This window comes from Prionailurus bengalensis, chromosome A1 (genome assembly GCF_016509475.1).
Source record: "Prionailurus bengalensis isolate Pbe53 chromosome A1, Fcat_Pben_1.1_paternal_pri, whole genome shotgun sequence".
Lineage (NCBI taxonomy): Eukaryota > Metazoa > Chordata > Mammalia > Carnivora > Felidae > Prionailurus > Prionailurus bengalensis.
In genome coordinates, this window is record NC_057343.1 from 164,541,848 (window position 1) to 164,569,187 (window position 27,340).

The window sequence follows — 27,340 nt, forward strand, 5'->3', positions numbered from 1 at the left end:
TACAAACATGTACAATATTTGTATGGAAATATAAATTGGGGAAGTTGTTCACTTCCTAGTCTAGCTTTCTTTCAAATTCACTCCTATAATTTCAGGCTATTTTAGTTATTTGACTCATTACTGTTCCTATCTATTTTTAAGCTATGGAATTCCATTTCTCTGGTCTTCTGCCCTACATTAATTTTCCCATCTATTTCCTCTTCTCTCTTCTCTCCTGTTTACTTTCATTCTTGTCACAGAATCAGCCTTTCCGAGGAGCTTTTTCAGCTAGCTTATGATTTGTTGACATTCTGAGTTCATTTTCTATACATTTCTTAATGATCTCAGTCCTTATTTTGCTTCTTTTGTTTTATGTGGTAAAATATTAGCAGAGGCACTGATGTGTTTTTTAATGATAACCTTTTAAGTTGTCATCCATTTTTATGATGATGCATGTCAGAGACAGATTCATATATAGCCTAGTGAATTGAAATGAATTAATTCTTATGAAGCTTCGTATCCTGTCGCTGAAGTACTGTGTCACAATAGAAGGGCAAAGTCAGAGCACACTGGAAACCATCAGTGAAATATGCAAAACTAGGAGAAGTTTCTGAGTTCACCAGAAGTAAGATCAGAGTAGAGGTTATGGAAATAAGAATGCATCACTATGGCAAGGATCACAGTGGGAGTTAGAAGGTCATAATCTCTGCACCAAACACTAGGCTGAAATATGCTTCTCTCCAGAGCTACCACTTGCTGTAGGAATATCAGTGGATCCAGGAGCCCTCCAGGCCCCCAGACCACCTTGTTTGAAGGAGTTTAAGTTGCTCCCTCGGGGACCTCTCACTGTGTGTGTACACAAGCACACGGGCTCTTCAGATTAAACTGTAAAAAGTAGCATGAGAAGAGATTACAACCATTTACAATAATAAAATTTGACTTTGAAATGATATATATGTAGCAGTTGAATGTAATAATGTCTAAAATGTATATAAGTAATGCTTTATAAGTATTTTCCTCACTTGGCGATAACTTCTACAATTTTATTCAACTTAAAATATCATTGTTAATGGGTGCCTGGGTGGCTCACTCAGTTGAGCATCCACTCTTGGTTTCAGCTCAGGTCATGATCTCACAGTTTCATGAGTTCAAGCCCCATGTCAAGCTCTGTGCTGGCAGCACAGAGCCTGCTAGGGATTCTTTCCCCCTCTTTCCCTCTCTCTCTCTGCTCCTACCCCACTCACGCTGTCTCTGTCTCACTCAAAAAGAAACCTTGTTAAAATGTGTATCCATTATTAAGTAACAGGATTTCTTTTTTTCTTTTATGCTTATTTGTTTATTTAGAGAGAGAGAAAGTATGAGGGGAAGGGCAGAGAGAGAGGGAGACAGAATCCCAAGCAGGCTCCACAATGTCAGAGCCCAACGTGGGGCCTGATCTTACCAACCGTAAGATCATGACCTGAGCTGAAATCAAGAGTTGTCACTTAACTCACTGAGCCACCCAAGTGCCCCTAAGTAACAGAATTTCTTAAAGTAACACAGAATTATAACTCTATTACCCCATGATTAAATAATGATGATAATCCGGAGTGTTCTGTTTAATTTAAAACATACTGTCTACATGCTTACACACATACCCGTGCACACACACAGCATAGTTTTTAGAAATGCCCTGTTCCTTGCTGATTCAGTGGATCACATTGACCAGATAAATTTGATGTAAATAAATTCCTTCAGCAGTGACTCAAATTCTATCTAGTGTGGTTTTTAAGTGTATCTTGTAACTAACTTTAATTCTATATATTGTTATTTCTTGAGCTTTTTGTAAAATAGGCAAGATTTTTACTTTGGATTTTTATATGTATATTCACCAACCCTCTACCCATATAAGATTCACATTATATAGGGAAAAAAAACCGTAGAGCCTTAAAATTCAATCTTTCCTAAAGTCATTATGATATGTGAGTCAGAAGTTCAGATGTTTTTCTTAAGAATGTGTTGATCATCTCATATTACTACTTGAGTTTTTAGCTGATTTGCTATGATTGTGTGGTATCCTTGACCTTTTTATAGGATATGGCATGTGGTTGATAAACATGAGTTCAAAAGAAAACCTGTACTGTGTCTTTATGGTGGAGTGAGTGGTGAGACTGTGACTCACTCTTAAAACTCTAGAGTGAAGTAAATATACAACAATTACATAGCAATGGCTCTTATTTAATTTGGAGAAAACTTTTATAAGTCTGGGTATTAAAAAAAAAAGTCCTCAAATTAAAATTTGACATGTATAGACTAACATAAGTTTTTGACTTATTTTTGAGCTTTTCTCTGAGTAAAAATCCTCTCCATTTAGACAATTCTAGTAAAGAACATTATCTAAAGGAAGACACACTGTCCCTGGCATTAGCTGGCATGTTACTATTATTAGTAACATTCCTGCTACTCTGAATTTGATGACATTTCAGCCTTAATGATGAATTTCCTTAATAGTTCCTGAAATGTGTTAATTTATTTATTAGTTGTTCCTGATTTTCTTTAAGTCATGGTAAAGAATATTAGCCAAGTTGGATATCAAAATGTGACTCACTTGGTTCTTTTAATGCAAAAATGTAATGTAAAACCAAGAAGCAATTCTCCTTGCACACTGGCTCTTTTGTTTGGATGGACATCATATGGGGAAAAACTCTCTCCTGATATGTTGTTAATTAAAAAAATTTACAAAGCCTAACATTCAGTAATTTAGTCATCTATAAGTGCCAGGTACTGTGCTAGGTGAACACCTATATGATCCTATTACTTCATTCCTTAAAATCTTCCAGTGGCATCTCTCAGACAGAGAATAATAAAACTTTTAACACACTCTGCATGGCCTACACAATCTCTAGTCCCATGACCACGCCATCCTTCCTGGACCACAGTGGATAAAATTGCTATGCACTCTCACATTATCCTGTTGAGTTTACTGTGACATTATCCCTCCATTTGCATTAGAGCGTAAGTACCGCGAGAGCGGGAAACTTGAATATGTTATTTTTCACTACATCCCCCATGTATAGAATAGTGTCTTAATATAGCAAGTACTCAATAAATATTAACTGAATGAAAGGATGATTTTTGTCTCTCAAAATAGCCTTATAAGATGGGTATGATGTTTTTTATACATACGAGAAATGTTTCCTAAAATTGACGAAGCTAAATTAGTGAGTCTCTGGAGTTTGGAAGTCATTTGGCATGAATGCATGGTATACTTTCAGCCATTCTCTTTTGATCATGTAGATGTTTACATAATTCTGGGTGAAGTCCTTGGCTAATCATATTGAAAGTAGTACAAACTAGGCATATTTACTATAGCTCATGTAGTTCATTTAGGAAACCTTAGTCTCAAAAATAGTCTTTTGTAATGTTTGATTTAATTTTAATTTTGAGAGAGAGAGAGAGAGAGAGAGAGAGAGAGAGAGAGCATGAGGGGAGGAGCAGAGAGAGAGAGGGGGACAGAGGATCCAAAGTGGGCTCTTCACTGACAGCAGAGAGCCTGATGCGGGTGCCAACTCACAAACCGTGAGATCATGAGTTGAGCCAAAGTCGGACACTTAACTGACTGAGCCACCCAGGTGCCCCCAAAATAATTTTTTTAGGACCTTAAAAAACAATACTTAATTATCCTTTCTATATTTAAAAGCATGGACAAAAATTAAGATAAACCTGTGTTGTTATTTGTTATTATTTTCTCATCTCTTTAAATGTTCATTTATTTGTTTTGAGAGGAGGGAAGGGGAAAAGAGAGAGGGAGCAAGAGAGAATCCCAAGCAGACTCTGTACTGTCATCACAGAATCTGATGCTGGGCTCAATCTCACAAACTGTGGGATCATGACCTGAGGCAAAATCAAAGAGTTGGACACTCTACTGACTTAGCCACCCAGGTGCCTCATCTCCCCATCTCTTTAAAACTCACTTGAAATTAAAAAAAACAACAACAACAAAAAACCTCACTAATATTATTATGAAAATATCACCACATTGGAATTTGATTTAGGAGATTAGATAAAGATCCCTTTGTAAAGTGACAAAAAAAAAACCTGATTAAATATAAAAGGTTTATCTTTGAATTTATTCCTGCACTATCTTTGTTAAAATCAATCTTAATACTATATTGAGAAATTTCCTTTGTGTTTTATGGCCAAAGTATTAAATAATGATTTGTTATACTTTCTGAATTTTATATCTGGTAAATCAAAATGCATATCTTGTTAGTTAGGTTACCTATTTTTATATATTGCTGTATGAAGCTACCTTTGTTTTTCTCATAAGAATTACAGCTGAAAGAAGGAAATTCCCATAAACTATTCTAGCTGCTGTTATTTGTTAGCATACTTCACTTCTTAATTTCAAGTATAAATCTGTCAATCTTGCACACACACAGTAGTTATTTATATTAAATCAACTCAAAATTGAGATATAATGTGTTATAAATACTTAGAATAAAATGTGAAGTAAAAAGAATTTAGCATATACAGAAATAGAAGGAATGAGTAAGTATGAGTTACTACTCATGGTCTCTGTGGTGACAGAACAGCAAGTTCAACAGAGATAAAAATTAGGATGGGTCATTTACATTTTTACCTTCTTTCTACTTCAGGAAGGCAAAGGCATAAGGAAAAGGATTTGTCAGAGGTCTCTAAAGATTTTGTCCTTGACAAAAATAAAGAGATGGTTAGAGGCTTGCCACTGCAGTTGGGGTGCAAATTAGCATCAGGTCTCTATTTAGGAGGGAAGAATGGGCAAGGCATAGAAGTTAAACAAAGTGATTCCTATTCATATATCAAAAACATTGCAGACTCTAAACATGGTTGTATCTTGAAAGCTCAAAGTATGGACTGCTACAATTTTTTAAAAGTAGAGAAACTAGTTGTCTGGAGCCACCGTGGAGCAAACCATCCAGTTAATCAACTTTTCTGGATGTTTCAACGAGGTCGCTCATTCATAATGAGCAGCAGCAACTTTCTTCTCTAAGCTTTGACTAGTATCTTGAACGTCTGCAGGAAAGCAGTTGACTTAGCAGTTTGCGGTGTCAAGAAAAAAACCACAGACTTTTATTGTCATGATGCATTGGAGATTAAATATATTCATGAATATGAAAGTACTCTGCAAACTATAAAGCACCATTGAGATAAAACATAGTTGGGTGTTTTTAGTGTTGAGTTATAATCGTTTAAAATTTATGAGTTTGAAATTCGATTTTCACATTTTCATATTTAAGATGTGTATTGTGTGTGTGTGTGTGTGTGTGTATTTTCAGATAATCACAAAGACTGTTCTGGTGTGTCCTTGCACCTCACCCGCCTGCCGTAAGTACTTCCAGTTACCCCCAGCTCAGTGACATCTTTAAGATCTTTGAGAACTTAAAAGTGGGAAATCCACTGGATTCATTGTCTGTTGCTGTATAGCAAATTACTCTAAATTTAGTGGCTAAAACAACAAATATTCTGGGCACAAGCTTAGCTGGGGGCTGTGGCTAGTGGTCTCATACAAAGGCTGTGATCAAAGGCTCAGCCAGGGTTTCAGTCATTGGGAGCGAGGAAGGGGGAGGGGTCCCCTGAGGTGGAGCCATGTCCGGGATTACTCACATGGCTGTTGACAGGATTCAATTCCTTGCTGGCTGTGGGCTGGAGGACTCCCTCATTTCTTGCCTCGTGGGCTCTAAACAAGACAGCTCACAATATGGCACCTGGTTACCATCACACCCAGCAACAGAAAGCAAGAAAGGGCGTGTAAGATAGAAACCACAGCCTTTTTGCAGCCTAATATCAGAAGTTACTGAATAATATAGAAGTCTGATAGGTGAAGAAAAGAGTTGCCACAAATCTTTATACTCTGAGTCCTATGGAAAAAAAAGTGAAATTGCATTTGTCTTATTCTGCTTGTTAGAAATAACAAATGCTTAAGTCTAGTTACTATGCTCAATCCATGCTTAAGGGAAGAGGATTTGACAAGGGCATGAGTGTCAGAGCTAAGATATTGAGAGCTAGCTATTGGGAGCTTTATTATAAGCCAGGATTCTCCAGAGAAATCAAACCAGTAGAAAGCACACGCACATGCATGCGTGCATGCACGCGCGCGCGCGCACACACACACACACACACACACACACATATGTATAGAGAAAGCCAGATTTACTTCAAGGAATTGGCTTACATGATTGTGGGGGCTGGCAAGTCTGTGATCTGCAAGGCAGGCTGGAAATTCTGGCAGGAGTCAGCATGCAGACTCGAGGCAGACTCCAGTGCAATCTGGAAGCAGAATTCCTTCCTCTTCCTGGGACCTCAGTCTTTTCTCTTAAGAGACCTACCCACAGGGTGAATGGTAATCTGATTTACTCAAAGTCGATAATTAACATGTTAGTTACATCTAAAAAATACCTTCACAGCTACATCTAGACCAACGTTTGACCAAGCAACTGGGCTATCACTTGCTTCACCAAGTTAACACATAGGATTAACCATCACAGGAGCCATTTAGAGACTGCTTTCCAAGTGCACCATGCCATAAAAATGTGTTTTTAATTCCTTGCCCAGGAAATTAGGTTATTTTAAGAAAAACATCTATTCTACCTCTTTTTCCATACTGTTTTGTTTTAGTTTTCACGTGAATCTTATATTATAGACTGGTGTACTGAAGTATATCTTGTTTTTCTAAGGCCATAGTTTTGATGTTTCAGATAGTTAAGATAAATATTATTGTTTCCCGCAGACAGCCATTAATTGCTGGCATGTACCTTATGATGTCTGTTGACACTGTTATTCCACCAGGAGAGAAAGGTAATTATTTTTTCAGATTTACGATGATCTCATTACTTAATATATAGAAATGCATTTACAGAATATTTTTAATAAAATTTTGAAATGACCAATATATCTGAAAACTAAACCAATTCTTATTATTATCCTTAGATTTAAAATAGATTTTTGTATTATTCTAAGCCAGTAGTTTATTATCATCCATTCTTTTATTGAGATGCTAAGAATTAAGGTCCATGGGTTGGTAGTAAGTTATGTAAATGAAAGAATAAATCCTGAGTATTTTACAAATCAGTCTTCCATTCTTTAGATGCCAAAAACAAACCTCACAGCATACTGTGACATAAACTTGCTACAGAGAATATCAGGTTCAAAATCAAGAAGTTAGCAAATCTTGATTTGACTCAATCTTCGAATTCAGATATACTGAGCTTAATTCTCTGTTTGTAAAATGGGGATAATAATAGCTGATTCTCCTAAACTTACTAAAAGCTTTTGGAATAAGTGTAATATTAGTTATCAATGTATCTGATCTTCTGATGAAAATGCCCTATTAAATATTATTCATTTGTTTTTACTGGGAATCTTTTAAAGCTAATGACAAGTATGGTATCATTGTTACTGCTTACTTATTATCAAAGACATATTTATTGAATAATTACAGTGTTTTAAACTGAAGGGAAAGAGATGTATATGAAGTGGTTCCTTCTCAACAGGAGCTGTCAATCTAATTACCTTAGGTGTTTGCAATTTTTCAAAAATCCTTATTTTCTACGAAATAAAAACAGTTTTTAAGCTTTTTCAACTGCATAAATTTCATGGTAAAAGTAACAGATTGAGCCTATGTTTTTCCTGACGGTATGTCTTGATTTGGTCCTAGACATTTTGTTTGTGAAGGAAATTAAATGTGAGGGCAAGAGGTTATTGCAAGAGGGTAAGAGGTCATCTTAGTAAATTGGCTGGCACATAATAAGCATGTAATATCCACTGAGTACATGAATGCATGTCCACTTTATAGGAAAATCCCTATACCTAGCATCTTGTACATACTGCTACCTATACATACTTTTAGACAAGAATAATGTTGTTTTCCAGCTGGATAGTGACCTGTTTTCTGTGTTTTCATTTCTAACAGTGGTGAATTCGGATATTTCATGCCATTACAAAAAGTATCCAATGCACGTCTTTGCCTATAGAGTTCACACTCACCATTTAGGTAAGAACTTTAAACTATAGGTTAAATTATAAATATTTACCATTGTGCTTGCTAAAGCTATAAATGTACAATGTAAATTATATTTGACCTTAAGTCTGTTTCTATGAAAGATGTTGTTGCATAATACCTTGAAATTCTATATGTTTTTTCATATCTTTTCATTAAAATACCTAGCGTTTGGGGTTCTGACAATATTCAGATTTTATTTTGAAAAAGGAAAGCAAATAATGCCTTTTATTTTTCTAATACTTTATGATATTATATGATTCTAATTTATGTTCATTACAGGCAAGGTTGTGAGTGGGTATAGAGTAAGAAATGGACAGTGGACACTGATTGGACGCCAGAGCCCCCAGCTGCCACAGGTGTGTAGAAACTAGTTTAATTTTGAGAGAAAAAATGTTAATCAGCAGATAATAATTTTAGAAACCCTCATAGAATCCTTGTGAATGTCTCTAGAATCCTAGCGTCTCTAAATCTACCATTGTTCTGTATCTAAGCTGTGTGTAACTGCCTTTTTTACAACTTCCAACTTGATGGTTTCTCTTAACATTTCTAAACAGACCTGCACGTGTGTGTCTTCATCCTTTCTACCCAGGGCGTGCCAAGCCTCACATTATTAAAGCATGCAGTTCTGGGGTTTATTGGTAATATTAATGAATTGTGTTTATCTTCTTGGCAGGCTTTCTATCCTGTGGAACACCCAGTGGATGTTAGTTTTGGTGACATATTGGCAGCAAGATGTGTATTCACTGGTGAAGGAAGGACAGAAGCCACGCACATTGGGTAAGGTTTTGCAAATTTCGCTATTTAAAAGTATTTTATTGGGGCAAGGCATGATTATAAGTGACATTTATCTTTGTGACTGAATCACAGGCTTTCTCCTATCATGAGCAATTATAAGAAAGTATAGATAGCCTTTTCTCATTTTAGAACTGAGTGATGAGGATAAACTCCAGAACATGTGCCTATTTTTTTATGCTTGCCTTCCTCCTTTTTATTCAAAGCCTTCCATATCACACCTCCATATATTATACTTGTCGCAAGAGTGTATATTACTTCCTCAGGCTCATTTAATAAAGAAAAACATAATGGAAAATGAAATTTCTTTCTCAAGTGTCCTTTTGCCCTATGTTCAAATTTAGGTAAATATATAGCTTCCACATTTGGTGGGGTCCATTAATTACTCAGAACTGTGATTTTTTCTGCCTGTTAAAACTTCTATGTATTCATTGTTTTCCAGTTGTTTAGTCAACCAAATGAGAATAATAATATGTAGCACTTTTCTAAAAGAGAACATTGGACTTTAAACAGTTTTTAAATATTGAGTCTCTTTGAAAGAAGTATATTTTTTATAACACTAAGTAAAATTTTCAAAGCACTATAAACTCTTTCAAAAAAGGTTTGCCTAAATTAAAAATGAAAGATAAAGGCCCTTATCATAGTTTTTTGTTGTTTTGTTTTGGCCAGAAAAGAACCAAGGAGCCTTCTTTCCATGTTAAACTAGGTTATAAAATATTTACTGATGCCACCTGGAAGCTGGAATTTTAAACTACTTGTCTTTGATCAAAGAGAAGTTATAGAAAGTAGGCACCTGAAAATATGCACGAGATGTACTAACGATGATTCTTACAATGACAACACCAGCTATTGGTTGTCAGGGGAAAGGGAAAAGATGCTGAAGCAAGTAAAAGGAAAAAAAGGCGTTTGAGGCAGTGGAATAGGATTTTTTATTTCTCTCTAAGATGATTTTTATATTAATAAACATCAATTTTAAGGCTAAAGATAGAACAAACAAAAAATTATTGTTATATTAAACAAGAAGTTTCTAAGAGTTTTGCTTTTGAATAAACTTTTTAAGTTTGGGAGTCTTGAGGAAAACAGCAAAATTACTGAGTCGCATGAATGCTAAGTAAGAAAAGGCTTGACAAAGTAGACAAAATTAGATTTGAAGGAAAGAATTAGACATTTACTTCTCACGTGAAGTAATAGGAGTCACAGGGTATTGATCAGCTATTTTCCACTCTATGTTAGCGTAGACCTCCACAGCTTTACTTAAGTACCATTGGTGATTTTATTAACCTTTGAAATAGGTAAACAAAGTAAGAAAAAAATCCCTTTCAACACGTTCTGTGTATTAGTGTACAAGTGTGGAATAGGTAGAAATTTTTGCTGAGAGCCCCCTTAGCAATTTGGAAGGACTTATAACTTTGACCAAATTATATCCTTTGAGTGTCCTCTGTGAGGCAGTATCCAACGTAAAAATTAGTAACTTGTTAATAGTGCCAAAATGAGAGGCCAAAGTAATCTCAGGAAGGCTGTTTCATTTTTCGGAGTTCAGAACTAATTCCAAATAATTCTAGTCTTTTTAAAAATATGCATTTTGCTTGGGGCACCTGGGTTGCTCAGTCAGTTGAGTGTCCAATTCTTGATTTCAGCTCAGGTCATGATCTCACGGTCATAGGATTGAGCACTGCATCAGGCTCCATGCTGGGCGTTGAGCCTGCTTGCGATCTCTCTCTCTTGCACGTGCACACACACTTTCTCTCTGTCTAAATAAATATGTAAATAAATAATAAAATAATACCCTAAAATGACTGTAAATCCCATGTGGGCTAAAGGGAATGCCATTTTGAAATATAAATGATAATAGAAGGAAATTACAGGAAATTAAGTTATGGGATGAGCCCATATTCGGAATATTTAATTTATATTAAGAAAGCAATTTTTCCCAGTGAAATGATAACCTAATAAGACAGGCTTGAATAAAATTTGAATATGAATAATAATTCTCATAACAATACATGGTATTCCTATAGCACTAATATGCATTTTAGTTTTAGAAAGGTTATAGCATCAATGCATTCATTTTGTAAATAATGGATACTACTTCCATAGGGTAGTATAGAATTACAGTTGAGAATGTAAATAGTAAAAAAAGAAAACCAGTATTTTATGAGTCTGTTAAATGATACTCTGTAAAGTTCCTCTCCCTTTTCTCCCTTCCTGCCTAACTCCCAACCCACATACATGAACATGCACTCCCTCTGGGCACAGGTGTGAGCCATGAGCAGGAAGCCTACTCAGATGCAAGCCCACTTACCCGCAGGTCATACGGGGCTAGGAGATGTCCCTCCATGTCCTGGAAGAACCACCTGCATCAAATGTTTAACTTTCTTCTTCTGCAGCCACCTGGAAATTAGGTTTTATGGGGAAATTCTATCAGTGACCTACCAGGATTTTCAGCTGAGTATTCTTCCACCCAATCTGAGCATAAGTTTGTAGTAAGCTAAAAATCTTAGGACTGGAGAAAATTTTGCCTGAGTGGAACAATGATAGTTAACTAATAAAAAGCACTTTTTAAAAATAGGGACTGATATTTTCATAGCAGGGACTCAACAGAATATACAACCATTAAAAAATGGTGGATTTGGGGGGGGGGGGTGCCTGGGTGACTCAGTCAGTTAAGTATCCGATTCGATTTCAGCTCAGGTCATGACCTCACGGTTCCTAGGATCAAGCCCCGTGTCAGGCTTTTTGCTTATGGCATGGAGCCTGCTTGGGATTCTCTCTCTCCCTCTCTCTGCCCCTCTGTGCTTTCTCTTTCTCTCTCTTAAAATAAACATTTTCAAAAAAACAAGGGGATTTGGGGGCATCTGGGTGGCTTAGTCGGCTGAGCATCTGACTCTTGGTTTTGGCTCAGGTCATGATCTCGCATTTTGTGGGTTCACACCCCGCATCGGGCTCTGTGCTGACAGTGCACAGCCTGCTTGGGATTCTCTCTCTCTGCCCCTCCCTGGCTTGCTTTCTCTGTGTCTCTCAAAATGAATAAATAAGCTTAAAAAATAGATGGATTTAAAATAAGACGTATTAATTTACTTAATGGTAATATTTTTTTAACCTAGATATATTAAATTTCTTTTTTTTTTAATTTTTTTTTCAACGTTTATTTATTTTTGGGACAGAGAGAGACAGAGCATGAACAGGGGAGGGGCAGAGAGAGAGGGAGACACAGAATTGGAAACAGGCTCTAGGCTCTGAGCCATCAGCCCAGAGCCCGACGCGGGGCTCAAACTCACGGACTGTGAGATCGTGACCTGGCTGAAGTCGGACGCTTAACTGACTGCGCCACCCAGGCGCCCCTAAATTTCTTTTTAAATAGTAAATATGAATATGTCTTAGACAAAGTTGCACCGATGTATATACTGGCGACATAGTACTACCTAATTTATGTAAAAGCAGTATTTTGTGGCTGACTGCAGTACATATTTTATATTCAATATGAGACTTCTCTAAATTCGTTTCTAATATTTAGTCAAGTTTAAACAAACCAAAAAAGAATTTTATTAAGTCAGTTAATTAAGCTAATTAAGTCAGTTAATTTCCCAGAAAGTTTATATGCTAAATTTTTAAATTAACTCTTGAGAATTGGTAGATATTTACCTATTTGGTCATTTTTCTTGGTCGTATTTTTCATTTGGAACCAGTTATTTCAGGTACATATGAGAATGTCTGATGGATATTCATAGATATCAAATACAGTACTTTAATCAACATTTTAAAGTGTATTATATGCAAAGATAAAGGTATATGATCAATAACTCCTTAATGTATAAGTTTAAAAGCACCATGAAACCCCTTATGAAACAATTCAAAGTTTTGAAAATTAATTTTTTTTTAAGTTTATTTATTTAAAAAAATTTTTTAATGTTTTATTTATTTTTGAGACAGAGAGAGACAGAGCATGAACGGGGGAGGGGCAGAGAGAGAGGGAGACACATAATCGGAAGCAGGCTCCAGGCTCTGAGCCATAGCCAAGAGCCCGACGCAGGGCTTGAACCCACAGACCGCGAGATCATTACCTGAGCTGAAGTCGGACGCTTAACCCGACTGAGCCACCCAGGCGCCCCATGAAAATTAAGTTCTTTAAAGTGTTCATATTTCTTCACAAAATTAGTATTTCCCATCATTCTTTTTTTTTAATGGGATTAGGGCTGAGGGCATGATCAATGGAAGGAGTATCAGAGTCACAGTGTCCAACAAGATTTGGGTTTCTTTAAAATGGGACATTTGAGAATATTTTGTACTTTCTTAAACCTCTATTACATATGTTTATATGAAATAATATATTTTACTAAAACCTTCATAGAACATAGATGATAAATAGGTAGATAGATAAATAGATAGCTATAAATATTTTTCTGGAATGCCTTAGACCAAGTTCATAAAATTAACCTGACTCAGCAGTATGATATATTAGGGGTAACTGGTTATGCCATAACAAGTTGTAAACATTTATTAAAATAGATTATTCATTCTTCTTTCCTTCAACAACTATTTATTGAGGGCTTAACTATTTTCAGGTTCATCACACTTTGTCAGATTGAGAGCTAGCTGATATAAAAAGTAGTAGTCACATAAGCACTTTATTTTGCTTGATGAAAGACCTGCACCACTGTAATTTTGGAATACAGCTGGTACTAGGAGGCATTGTTCAGGGAATCACATTGGCATTAGGAAATGCATAAAGGGCTATTCAACAGAGCCAGGGCCTACGTGTGAACACAGCCTCCCAACATACTTTCTCATGTTAATAGTCATTAGGTTGACAGAGTTGAATTGCCCGTGTTGTTCTTTACGGAAAATAAGGGTAGATGTGTCAGAATTCTCCCTTAGGAATACAGAAAGCAGTTTGATTTTTTTTTTAAGTTTATTTATTTATTTTTGGGGGGGATCATGCACACTCATTTGCATGTGAGCAGGGGAGGGGCAGATAGAGGGAGAGAGAGAATCCCAAGCAGTCTCCATGCTGTAGCACAGAGCTGACACAGGGCTCGATTTTACAAACCTGGAGATCATGACCTGAGCCAGAATCAAGAGTTGATGTTTAACCAAAAGCAGTTTGATTTAACATCATATTTTTTTGTTACTGTTGAGTGGAAGAAAGAAGGATGTGGAATAAAATAGGCAAATTAGTTTGCTGATATTAAGGGTGTCTTGAGTCCTAACCCCTTTAAGAAGTGACAGTTTCCCTGTCAGATAGGAACTCAGAGTTACCTCAACTACAAGTTCAGTTATGGATGGAAAGGAATAAAGTATGACTCTTTTCTTTCTCTTCAGCTCTTTAATGAAATTTTCTGTATGACAGCAAAGATTCTTAAGTTATTTGACCAGCTCAATTTTGTATCATAAAATCAGTATCTTAAAAAAACTATATTGGTGAGCGGATTATGCTATCTCACAAGCATGTGTTTAGAGATGAACATGGGCATGATGTTCCCATACAGGTAAAATATGGGAGGATCTGTCCATGGATTGGTTGCAAGTTTCATTTATTACTATATAAACGTATTAATATTTTACTTTGACTAATTGGAGAAGCATACATGATTATTTTGCTTTCCCTCTCTGCATGATGATTCAAGGTCTCCTAAACTAGAGCCACATCTTGAATTTCTTCTCCCTCATCTCTGTCCCTTGATCTATATATTTTACTTCCCTTTAAACAGGGGAAGGGTAGATAATATGGTGAGAGGTTCTGGTTTTATTACTTTGACACCAGCCATTTCTTTTATAGCGCATAGTTTTCTGACCAACTCCAGCAATGTTAAAATGGGATTCTTAGGAATGGTGTTTTGACACACGAAGATCTGTGTAGTGAACAGGTGTTTGTTTGGGATTGCACCTCACCATTTGCTTGTATTTCACGGGAGAAGCAATTACACTGACAGGTATCAGATTCAGAGAATGAGAAGCCAAATGACTTTAAAGCATGAAAAGTGCTTCCCATGGCAGGGATTCATTCCTCTGGTCTCTCAGGGGCTCTACATTTTCAGACCTTACAGAAACTACATCCCTGTTTTGAAAAAAAAAATTTTCCTTCCCTTGCTGATGTCATTCTGTTGCTATGGAGAGGAAGAGAGTGCCACATGACATTGCTGGAAAAATCACCACTGACGTATTTTTGTAGAGCAAATAGTCCACTTCATAGCTTGTTTTTTATTAGCAGAGGCTTGCTAAAAATTGTCAGAACACCAAAAAGGAAACATTCATCTGCGCAAACTACCTTGGAAATGAAAGTCTCATGATGGTGTACCAAAATAATTCCCTCCTAATAGTAATGCAGAGAATGAAATACATGATAACCCACATGAATTGAGAAAGAAGAAAACATGTTTTAAACTACTAGGCATAACTTATATTATTTGGAACTTTTATCTTGGAAATGTCCATCCCACTGTTTTATTTTATTTATTTATTTTGAGAGAGAGAGAGAGAGAGAGAGAGCGTGCACGAGCATGTGTAAGCAGGGAAGGGTCAGAGAGAAAAACAGAGAGAGAGAATCCCAAGCACGCTCCATACTGTCAGCAAAGAGCCCAACATGAGGCTCAACTTCACAAACTGTGAAATCATGACCTGAGCCAAAACCAAGAATCGGACACTAAACTGACTGAGCCACCCACACACCCATCATCGCACTGTTTTAAAATCTATTTTTAATATTGAGTCTTTCAGTTGTTCAGTGTTGCCCCGTGGAGGTCTGAGTCTTTAGAAGAGCTTAGGATTGCTTTCATTGTGTATCACTCCTGAGGCTCCCTTTTCTTCCCTGGTGTAGAAGCCAAGGTGCCAGTTCAGGTTTCAGGGATACATTTATGATGTCTTAGGGTCAGTACATGACTCTCCATTCATGTGACCATGAGGAAGAAGGCAGTTACCCAAAGCGAGATCCTAGACTCTCAGGGTTAAATGGAAGAAGGCATTTTTGAAGACTTGTAAATAATATATGACATTCCTGTTAAAGTGTCCTGAATTTTACCGTTATTAAATGAATAATTAAGATTTTTCTGTCAGAAAAGTACTTTGCCCAATCTCTGAGTTTTAGCAAATGGAAGAAGGGCTAAAGAATAAAAGGACTTAAAAGAGGAAAGAATGGCTGCTTAAATGTCATTTCCATCTGCCGTACTTGGTACTGCATGGAGTGAGTGCGAATGGATACTCCATTATGAAGTAGAAATAGGCCTTTGACACTGTGCTTTAGATACTGAAAACTGTGATGGGCTTTAATGAAAGCTATAAAATAAGTGCACAATATTTCCACCTCTGAACCTGTTGCTGGCAGATTTACTGGTTGTGTTTTTCTTGCATTAAGAATGTGTTTTATGTGAATGGCTGTTTTGTTATGTCTTTTTTTTTTGCTTGCAGTGGCACATCTAGTGATGAAATGTGCAACTTATACATTATGTATTACATGGAAGCTAGGCATGCAGTCTCTTTCATGACCTGCACGCAGAATGTAGCTCCAGATATGTTCAGAACCATACCACCGGAGGCCAGTATTCCAATTCCTGTGCAGTCTGATATGGTTATGATGCATGGACATCACAAAGGTAAAATGGGTATTAATTTACAGTACAATATGATTTCGTATTTTATATTTTCTTGCATATCACACTTGACGGTATATTAATATTTAAAATCACCCTCCACCTGTCACAATCACCTGTACACACAATCCGATTCCCACTTTCCCTTCTTTTATAACCTGTCGTTCCTCCTGACATGACCCCACCAAAACAGTTAAAGTGAAAAATCTCAACTGGTGATGAAACAGATTAATTCGGGGGCCAATTCCAGAAATGTACCTCTTTTTTCATTCAATTCATGTTTTCTAGTTTCCCCATTTGATTCCTTCCATAGCAAGTAATGACTTATGTAATTTATGAATTTATACACCATGTTCTGAAGAGTGCTTCAGTTTGCCAATGCAAATGGTGATTGTCTCCAACCATACCCTAAATTATCTATTTTAATGGGCCTCCTCAAGCAAAGAAGAGTTTGTGATTTATGAGGCATTTCTAATCTTGGCCTTTTTGGTCTCATTCTCAGAATTGTTGATGAACTTGCTCTTCCTCTGCAAAATGATCATACTGATTGTCATTTTGTTAGTTTAAAATTGCAAAACCCACACCCTGTTTTATTGGATGAAGTATGCTGAGACTTCATTGAGTTTTACAAGTTCAATCTTAAAGTTCCAGAGCACCTTCTTATGTCTTTCTATTAGAAATTTTATGAATGAAGTTTACATAGCAATTAGGTCACTTATTAAGATCTTAATATATTTATAGAATGTGCCTTAAAATGTTCTTAAAATATCCTTAAAATTTCAGTAAGTTCAATTTTTAAAATTACAAGCAGTTTCATTAATGCATTTTTAGTTTGGTATCAGGTATGTATTACTGAAAGGGTAGTTGATTTAATTATTAAGTCAGAAATCTTCTTCTTAATTGGTGGTTACACTGGAGATTTTTGCGAATTAAATTCTTAATGCTATTGTTTTTATGAAACATAAGACCCTGAAAATATTTTTATGTTGATGGCATATTTCCAATAAGCTATTTAAAGTATATGATATATCCCACAAATTTATGCTCAGCTTTTTTGATCCTTTACAGAAACAGAGAACAAAGATAAGACTTCCTTACAACAGCAGCCAAAAGGAGAAGAAGAAGTGTTAGAACAGGGTATGTATGCATAGTTTTATAACTTGGCCTATAAAAGTGTTCATATTCCAATTGGGCAACCAAATCTTAAAGTTACTAAGATATTTTAGGTCTTACCAGCCTCGATCCCTGTGTATTGCTGTGTTTGTATAATATATAATTCATGAGAAAATGGTCAATTGTTGTACTTTATAGCTTTGAAAGTAAAATTCCTTGATGTAATAATTTGGACCCATCAGATATTTCCTTGTTTTGGTTTACTTAATATTGTATCTTTTATATATAGCACAAATACAATTGTTAGAAACATTCATTGGGCAGCATTTTAAACTTGAAAGGACTTTACCATTTAAAATCTTGTGTATTTTGTATGGTATGTTCATTGACTGTATTTGAAATAAATTAGGACTTAAATTTGCATCTGGCCTCTCTTAAGTCTTCTCTGCCTTCAGTAAGGTAGGTGGGATTACCAACTTAGGCATTTATAGTTTTATATTAAATTGCCATCTGATGAATCAGGAGAGCATCCTTCTTCCTCTGATCCATTTATTTGAAGCTGTAATACTTGGTCCTTGCATGTCATACACTGCGTATCTTGGCACTGAAAAATATTTTCCTCAATTTTTTCTTACTAGTTGTTTCAAAGATGATACTTTGTGTTATGTGTTGGAGTATGTTATCTTATCAAGTCTTTTTGGCCTAGATAGGATATATTTTAAAACATTAATGTTAATGCAAACATACTTCTTAGGACAACATAAAGTGTACAGGAAATAGATATTTTCTGTTGGCAACAGACAGAAATTTCTCACTCTTTGGATATTGTAAACCACTATTGGAATTCTTCAAAATGTATCCTAGGAGGTCCAGGTCAAAGTTAACACTCTTGCATTAAGAGTATTTGCAAAATTAAAGAATACAGACTTTTTAAAGGGAAACATGCACTCTGAAAGGGAAATAAGGTAAACCGTAATAGAAATGTTTTTCAGTTATATAGAGTATGTTCCATAGCATCTCATTCCAACAAAACGGCCTTTGGGAAAAATAAAATAGAACTTTAGCTCAAAGTTGTTGGTACTTTTCTGTTGAGTCAAAAAAAGGGAGATGATGTTATACTAAATGGCTCATACTAAACTATTGAGTATGATTTAAATTAGCTAAATTTATCAATCCTTTGTGTATAATTGTAAGGAAGTTAGTAATTATAACCTAAATATGGTAGTAGTAGTAATAGTGTTTTCTATAATTGTACTGAAATTTGATCAGACTTAAAATGAATCATTTCAATTTTGATATTGAACACACTGTTTGAAATATATGTCTTTGAAATAACTTGAGTCATCTTAGCATACTCTTCCAAATAGTAACATACGTGATACAGTATGGAATGAGACCATCATTTAGTAGATGTGTCTAATAAAAAAGTAAGTTTATATGGAAACTTAGGCTGGGCTGTGTTTTCCTTTTCAAGTTTGTTGAGTTGATCAAGGGAGACACTGAAACTTCTGAAAGGTTAGAAACCCAAAAGTTTCACTAGGTGAAGAACCTTAAATGTCAAGTTTAACCTGTTCTTTTCAAATAAGATTTAGGAGGGGTCTGTCACTTATGCCTAAAAACCAAATTCTTTAAAACACTTTCATGTTTTGCCAGTCATTTACCCTTTCATATCTGATAGCATACATATAATTTTAAGAGTTTAAATATATCCAAAGACTTACTGATTCCAGAGAAGAATTCCACGGACACAGAAGAAATTATTTTCTTATAGTTAGTGCTTTATTCTACTTACGAATAAAAGTGCTGTAAAGTTATTTCACTTGAGAAGAAAAAATATTCTTCTGACTGAATTTTCATACTACCGAAAATGGGCTATGGCATTCACATGTTGACAATTGTGGGTCCATCAAAATGTCACCTCCCAGGTTATTTGAAGACAGATACCTAACCAAAAACCATTCAATGTCCATTGTAGCCTATATATTATTCTACAGGCCTTTGGGGACCACCAGCCTGTAAGTTAGAGAATATAAAGGTATGCCAAATGCATGTTTATACACATAGCCCATTTGATTCGCTAATGAGGTCAATCTGTCTCCTTGCGCTACACGTGGCAAATCTACTCATTACTGAGAGAGTAAGTACCCCATTCTTCTGAAAGATGTTGATTTGCACAAAATGTGTATTTGTATTCATTCCCTGAGTTGATAGATTGATCAGGGCTCTAATTATTCAGATAAATTATGCCACATCTGCTGATTTTAAAGTAAACCCTCCAACTCAACCTCCTGCCTTATTTTGGTGCTCTGGACAAAACAATTTATGTTCAGGTACTCCTCCAGGTTGTACTGATTCTTTTAATATTTTAAATCCCTAATAAATAAAAGCCATGAATCATTTCAGTTGTGCTAGCCACAAGTTAACAGACAGCATCTATGTTGGTCACACAGAGGATGTCAGATCCCCAATGGAAATAGAACACTTGTGGAGCAGGAAAGAAAAGACCCCAAATGTCAGAAAGGCAAGTTCTATACCCATCAGTAGCTAAATAATAGAGAGAGTTCTTCCTGGAGAATACAAACAATATTATTTTTACTTCCTATCTTAATACATTGGAAAGCATACAGGAAGATAAAGGTCAAGATATATAATAAATGCTCCATTGGAAAGAAGGGATGACTTTTATTAAGGTAGTAAAAAAAGGGAGAAAAGTATTCATATGCTATAGGCTGAAAAAAAAATGTAGCTCTGTCACATTATTTATCTGATACTCTGTTCTCCAGAAGGAATAGAAGTGGGGTGTTTTTGAAATTCGAATCACTGAAATTGCTAGCTATTAATTTTTGTCAGGATATTAACCTTGATTGGAAATTTTACTAAGAGCTTGAAAGAGATAGCTCAGATCTATGAATCTATGTAGTACTGCCCAGCCTATGCTTACAAACATGCTTACCTTCTGCAGTATCTTTGTATATATTTGCTTCCTGTAGAACAAAATTTGGTGTAAGGCAAATGTATCTCAGACCTTATCTCAAAAGATGTAATTATGAAGACATTAGAGAAGCCTCATTGTATGACAGCTTTACCTATCAGGTTGTCCTGGATCGTACAACAATGAGACACATTTTAGTGAAGCTTCAATTAAGTCTGTGGGAGGGCGGTGGGGGCGGTTAAAACATAATGTTTATTTGACTGAGTTGTTAAATAATATTCATTTAAAAAGATATGGAATTTAAGGAAAAGTATAAAGAATCAAATAAAAATCATCCATTATCCCCAGAAATATGGATGTATATGGACATCTTTGTGTGAAATATATATTATATATACATTATTTTGATAATGTTTAGATCATATATGCACAGTTTTGTATCCTTTTTTTAAAATATTATATCTTGAATATTTCTTCCAACTACAGAAATTACTGGCAAGCATGATTTTTAATGCCTGCATAGTATGTGTATATTCCTACCTATACTGCTTTGAAAATAGCCTGTTTGCCTGTAGGTGAGCTAATCTGTTAATGAGTTGATTATGTCTGCCTCCAAGCAGAAAAACACTAATAGGTATTCAAAATGAACTGAAATGTTACTATCCTTTGAAAACACTGTAAGTGAGGAATCACCTATATCTGTAATAAGTACAGTCAGCTAAACAGTACGACTCAATTAGACATTGATTCTGAGCGGAGAAAATGAATCCCAGGAGACTTCAGAATGAAAGGGTGGTGTTGAGGTTTCCCAGAGCAGACACATGAACATATCCTTTACTTATATCTTAATGGTTGGCACTTTTAGGAAAGTAAAGTGTGTTTTGTAATTTCTCTATATTTCTTATGCGTATGACTTCTCATATACGTTCGCTATGCCTGTGGTACAACCTGAGCTTTCTTTCAACATTGTTTGGGTGAGGAGCTTGGGCTGAAACAAGGAAGCTTACCAGCTTCAAGCAAGCATCAATGCAACTACTATTAGGAGTGCTGATTTTGAGTGTTTCTTTCCTTTATAATTCAAAGTATAAGGTGCAGTATTGAAATTCTACATTGAATTCTGCATTCTGCAATGAAATTCTGAACATTGAAATTCAGTGTTAGTTGTATTGTGAAGATTTGATGTCTTAAAAAAAAAACATGGCAGAATTGAAAGTCAAAATCTACAACGCCAGTTGTCCTTGTTATTATACATTATGCTCTAGACAGCATTGCTTTTGCTGCAGAAAGGGCCTTTTAACACGTTTTACTCGGTTTTCTCCAAACTCTTCTCATTGTAGTCTTTGTGCCCTCATATAATCAATCTTTCTACTCAAAGGTCAGCATGAGTGACTATATTCCCAAGGCAGGGAGAATATGACAAAAATACAATTTGTAGAGGGAAAACACTCCATGACCCCAGATAGTTAAAGGTCTTCAGACACCTTCTGTGAAACAGAATAATTTCACCCTGGTTTTATGCTAACAAAAATGAATTACCATTGGCATGTTTTATCAAATAAGCAGAATCAAGGGAACAAGGTTTCAACTTTAAAAGACAATAGTCTACTGCAAAAGCGTGTTAAAGTGACAGTTGGTAAACCATTTATAGAGGAGTGGAGCAAAGTCCGGGCTTAATCACACTATTTGTATTTCTTTGCTTTATTCAAAATAGAATACTTCATTCATCCCCTAATAAAGTCCACATGGTTTTAGTAGCATCTTCTTGGCTAATTCTAAGCGCCCTCAGTGCCACTTTGCTGTTTGAAAGAAGTTACAATTCTTGTTTGTATTCCCATTCGCTAAAAATTTATCGGTTTGTTATGATTTATGAGCAGCTCACAAGTCTTTACATATTGAACTCATCTATCAAACGCAATTCTAAATACCCCCCAAGGCTCTGGGAAGCTGAGTGGATGCTGTTTGAATTGGTTTCCTAATAGCAGAATAGGCAGATGAGAATGATCATTTATCACACAGTTGTGCTTTCTGATATAGATCTGTGTGCATGGTAGTTGCAAAAGCCATCATCTGCTAACTTCTCCTTTTTTATATTTGTCTCATTTTCTTAGGAAAAGGTGCAGGGAGAAGCTCATTTCTGGTTGTTCACTTCAGTAGGAGGAAAAAATAATAAAGTTCGCTTCTTTTGAGATCCTTGAGCTGGTCATCATGATCATGCTTTATTTCTCTAAGGCTAGTGGGATAAATGTTAGTGTTAAGTAAGTGCTTAATAAACCAAATCAACTAACCAGAAAGGAAAATCAACTATGACTGAGTTACAAACCAAAAATATTAAAATCTGAAAAGAAATGCTTTTATTTCTCCATTCCTCATATCTCTGTCATTAATCAGTTACGTTGCACATTGCATTCTCACTAGCTTAGTCACTTGGCATATTTTGTCAGGGGTTAAACGCTGATAAACATCCTATTTACTTTTGATGTACCATAGAAATGACAGAGCGATAATGAGAGTTGTTTGGTTTGGGTAATAAAAGACTAGTGGTATGTATGGGAAATAGGACTTCATAGTCTGAAGATTACCACAATGTTTCTGATTATTTTTTTAAATGCCTCCACAATTAAGATTTTTCGCTGTCTAGGAGCGCCTGGGTGGCTCAGTTGGTTAAGTGGCTGACTGTCAGTTTCCACTCACGTCATGATCTCACATCAAGAGATCAAGTCCCATGTTGGGCTTTGTGCCGACAGCACCTTGGAGCCTGCTTGGGATTCTTTCTCAAAAATAAATAAATAAACTTTAAAAAAATATATTCTTAAAGATTTTTTACACTGTCTAAAAGTAGAGATACTTTTTTTCCCCAATAATTTTAAAGCATTTTATTTAAAAAAAAAAAAACTCATGGGGCAATTTTTCAATGTATGTTTCTGTTTCATTTTGATCTCACTATATTCCTGAAGGTAAGCCAGAAAAGTTTTCATGTTGATGGCAGGGAATGTGAATGGTCCCTACTAAAGAAAAAAGGCCCACTGAGTCATGAAGTAGTTAATGCAAGCATACAACTTAACACATTGGGAGTTTAATTGGTAGTGTTTTAGATTTTCTTCTACTATGCTGTGTACTTTTTCCTGGCACATTAGCTGCTAGCACAGTTATGTTTTCCAAATCCAGACCCACTCAGCCAAATTACATAAAAGAACTAGAACATTTGTGCATTCTATAAGAATCAAAGTTTGAGTGAGAAAAAAATAAATGGATTCACTGCAGCCTAAAATCATCAAAGAAATATTTTTATTTCTACTGATGCAGAGGCAAAGGGTGACATTTTTAACAATTACTATTCATCCCATAATAATTTACTGGGTAGCTGCTGTGATAGGAATAGTACTAATCACTAGAAATATGACAATGTGTAAGAAATGAGAGATTTTTAATGTTTCCATAAAAAAACACATTTATCCCTTGCCACTTGTCCCTTCTCAGATAGTTTAAATGTACCATTTTTTAAAGAAAATCTTTTTTTTTTTTTAATTTTTTTTTTCAACGTTTACTTATTTTTGGGACAGAGAGAGACAGAGCATGAACGGGGGAGGGGCAGAGAGAGAGGGAGACACAGAATCGGAAACAGGCTCCAGGCTCTGAGCCATCAGCCCAGAGCCCGACGCGGGGCTCGAACTCACGGACCGCGAGATCGTGACCTGGCTGAAGTCGGACGCTTAACCAACTGCGCCACCCAGGCGCCCCAAGAAAATCTTATAGAGTTTGGTCATACTACACATAAGGTATATTAGAAGTGGGAAGTGAAAACTATTGAAGAGAACAGAAAACCCTCCTACTTTTTCAAACCAAAGGTAGCTGGTCATTATTCTTTAGGCCAGCTTTGTCAAATCACTGTGGTATGGAGGTATTAACTAGTTTACAAGCATCTTATGTTATGATATGGAGAAGGCAGGCCAGCAAAGGACAAAAAGAAACTTGTTCAGTTAAAGAGCACACCCGGCACAAAGCTCAGAAGACAGTTCATTTAAATAGGAAAACAAATATAGTAAGATTGACAGGTCTGAGGTAAATTCACAGGAGTTTATTAGCCACTATAGGGAAAAAAAAAAAAAGTGGAGCCTGGATCCAGTATAGTCATCAGTTAGAAGGTGTGCCCTTAATACAGGTTGCTCCTTCAAATCCCAGTTCAACTTCCTACCAGATGTGCAGGTTTGTACTGTACCGTTGATTTCCTCATCTCAACTGAAGACAGTAAGTATTTTGTAGAGATGAAATGTGTTAAATCATATACAGCAACTCAGCAAAGCAACTAGGTAATGCAAAGCTCACAAAAATTTTTAGCTATTACTGTTGTCATGTGCAGTTTATAAAGGACTTGTTTATCCTCTTATCTGTGTCAACAATAGGTAGGGTAACTGTACATCCCAGTTTTTCCAGAATTGTCCCATTTTATACCTAGTATAAATTTTACCATTACCCTTTTTCTTTTCAAATATGTCCCAGTTTGGGAAAGAAATTATATGGTCATCTTAGCAGTGGGAGCCAGAATAAAATTAGAGAATACCCCTGAGAAGTATATAGATTGACAGAGCCAAGAAAAAGGTGGGCCATAAGCAAGGAGTGTCCAGGGAAGCAGGCTACCATGAATCAGAAGTCAGTTCCACAGAGGTAGAACAGCTTTAATACCATTACAGACAGATTTTGACGTTGAAGGCAGGGATGAAAATCCATTCTGAGGAAGGAGGGGAAGAGTCTTTAAGCACGCCAATCAGATGATAAGAATCCCAAATGAGTTCTGGTGGTAGGGAGGGAAAAAATGATGTTGACACATCAGCATTGATGAATCAGTTGATTCACTGGTGAGAGAGGGACAAATCCAGTTTTCTGGATTGATGGACCCAAAACATGCTTCATCATCAAGACAGATACTATAAAAAGATAAAGTATGGGGAGGAGATTAAGAGCTCAGTTTAGGACAGGTTGAGTTCAAAATTCCTATGAAACAGACATCTAGGTGGAAATTTCCACAGGGTGGTTTTATAAATCAATTTGGTATTAGGAGAGCTCCAGATATGAGGGTCATTTGTCTGGAGGCAGCAACTTAAGCCTTGTGAATGGCTGATATTTCTCAGCAGGAAGAGGCCTTAGCCAGCGGAGAGAAAGGATGCCAGGGACAGACCTCAGAAAACAACATTTTCATATGTTGGGCAGAGGAATATGAGAAAGCAAAGATGACAGAGGAGATCTAGAAAGAACAACGTTATAAGCAGAGAGTTTCTGAAGGGACTTTCAGCAGTGCTACATGCCGCTGATAGGTTAAGATGGCTGTGGCAACTAAGAGCTCTTGAGCAACTCATGTGGAAGTCATACAGGGATGAATGAAGAAGTGGAATCAGATGCCTTTGGCTTGGGAAGGAGAGAGGATGTTGTGAGCAAGGATGAAGTAGCCTTGCACGGTCCAATATGGTAGATGCTAGCCACATGTGGTTATTTAAATTTGGGTATAAATTAATTAAAAGTAAAATTAAAAACTAAACTCCTCAGTCATATTAGCCACATTACAAGTTCTCAGTAGCCCCACGTGTCTAGTGGCGTCATGTTGGGCAGCACAGGAACAGGGTATTTCCATTATCACAGAAAGCACTGTTAGGCCATGTTGGAACTTGTAAAAGGAAAAGGGAAGGCAGAAAAGTCTGAAAGATAGACTGTGTCAGAGGAGGGTCTCCCTTGCTTCCATGGCCCACTCAAGATAAATGCAGACTGAGTGTGCTTTTATCCTGAGTCAAGTCTTTGGCAAAGAAGCTGAATTAGGAAAAGAAAAGAAAGCAAATAGGAAAGGCTCCAGAGGGTAGTGAGAGGGCTGGCATCCAGAACATTGGAGTAGGGATAGTTCTTTCTCCAAAAATAGACTTAAGAAAAAAGAGAGAAAGCGCAAGTACAATTTACTTTGGCTAAGCAAGGAGGCAAATCACTACAACAGCCATAGTGACTTGAGAAAATATAGGGCTGTAAAGTTAAAGAGACCTTTTTTTTTTTTCTGTTAGGAAAATCCCAATACCTGTATATGAGATAAGAACTGATTTTTTTTTTAAGTTTAGGTAAACAATAGATGGAAACAGATGCATGTACATGTTACAACTGGAATTTATGTCTTTTTTGCTGGTAATTAGCTACAATTTAGTGATACCTCCTTTATGATATACACCGAACTGGGCCTTGTACATTAACTTCTTTAAATCCACCAAAGAATTCTTAAAGGTAGTGGTCATTGTCTATATAATGTTAAGGCACAAAATAGCTACTAAGCGTCAGGGTTGGATTCAAATAAGAGTGTGCAGTATACCCCAGACACCGGGCAGTAACAATACAGTGAAAGACCTGTGGGCCATATGTGCACATAGCTAAGACCCCTAATTTGATAGTCAAGGAAGGCTTCTTGGATATAAGTAACACCTCAGTAGGATCTGAAGGCTTAGGAGCTAGTTGGTTACTGGGGAGCAATTGTCCCAGGAAGAAGAAACAACATTGTAGAGTGACATTGAAGGAAGGGGAAGTCCAATATGTGTGTAACATAAACTGAGGAGAAAGAAAGGAATATTGAGAAATGAGATTGGGGTAGAGACCCCACAACTTGCTCCATTAATTTTCTACTCCATCCACTGCACTCAAGGTTAGATATACTTGGCACAGAAAAATATTTAACATCTGAGGATTCCATATTTCCACTACCCCAGAAGTGAAAGAAAAACTCTCTAGTTTGTGTGTAAGAGTGTAAGAGATAGCCATCTAGTGGTCTCTCTCTCTCTCTCTCTCTCTCTCTCTCTCTCACGTGTCATCTCTATAAATGAGATGCAGCCCTAAATTTCATTTTCATAAGGCCAGTGCAATCTGTATGCAGCGAAGCCTAATACATTGCTAAAGGTTTAC

General features: G+C 36.3%; 1 protein-coding gene across 40 annotated transcripts in view; it reads left to right on the plus strand.

Annotated features, from left to right (window-relative positions):
- The window catches only part of PAM (peptidylglycine alpha-amidating monooxygenase), a 286,547-nt gene that overhangs the window by 203,664 nt on the left and 55,543 nt on the right, over positions 1-27,340 (plus strand). For all 40 annotated transcript variants that reach the window (XM_043594861.1, XM_043594730.1, XM_043594826.1 and 37 more), the window contains exons 8-14: positions 5,277-5,325; positions 6,728-6,795; positions 7,910-7,990; positions 8,279-8,355; positions 8,673-8,776; positions 16,193-16,377; positions 17,443-17,511. In XM_043594861.1, the coding sequence (XP_043450796.1) occupies positions 5,277-5,325; positions 6,728-6,795; positions 7,910-7,990; positions 8,279-8,355; positions 8,673-8,776; positions 16,193-16,377; positions 17,443-17,511 (633 nt within the window). The remainder of the gene's footprint in view (positions 1-5,276; positions 5,326-6,727; positions 6,796-7,909; positions 7,991-8,278; positions 8,356-8,672; positions 8,777-16,192; positions 16,378-17,442; positions 17,512-27,340) is intronic.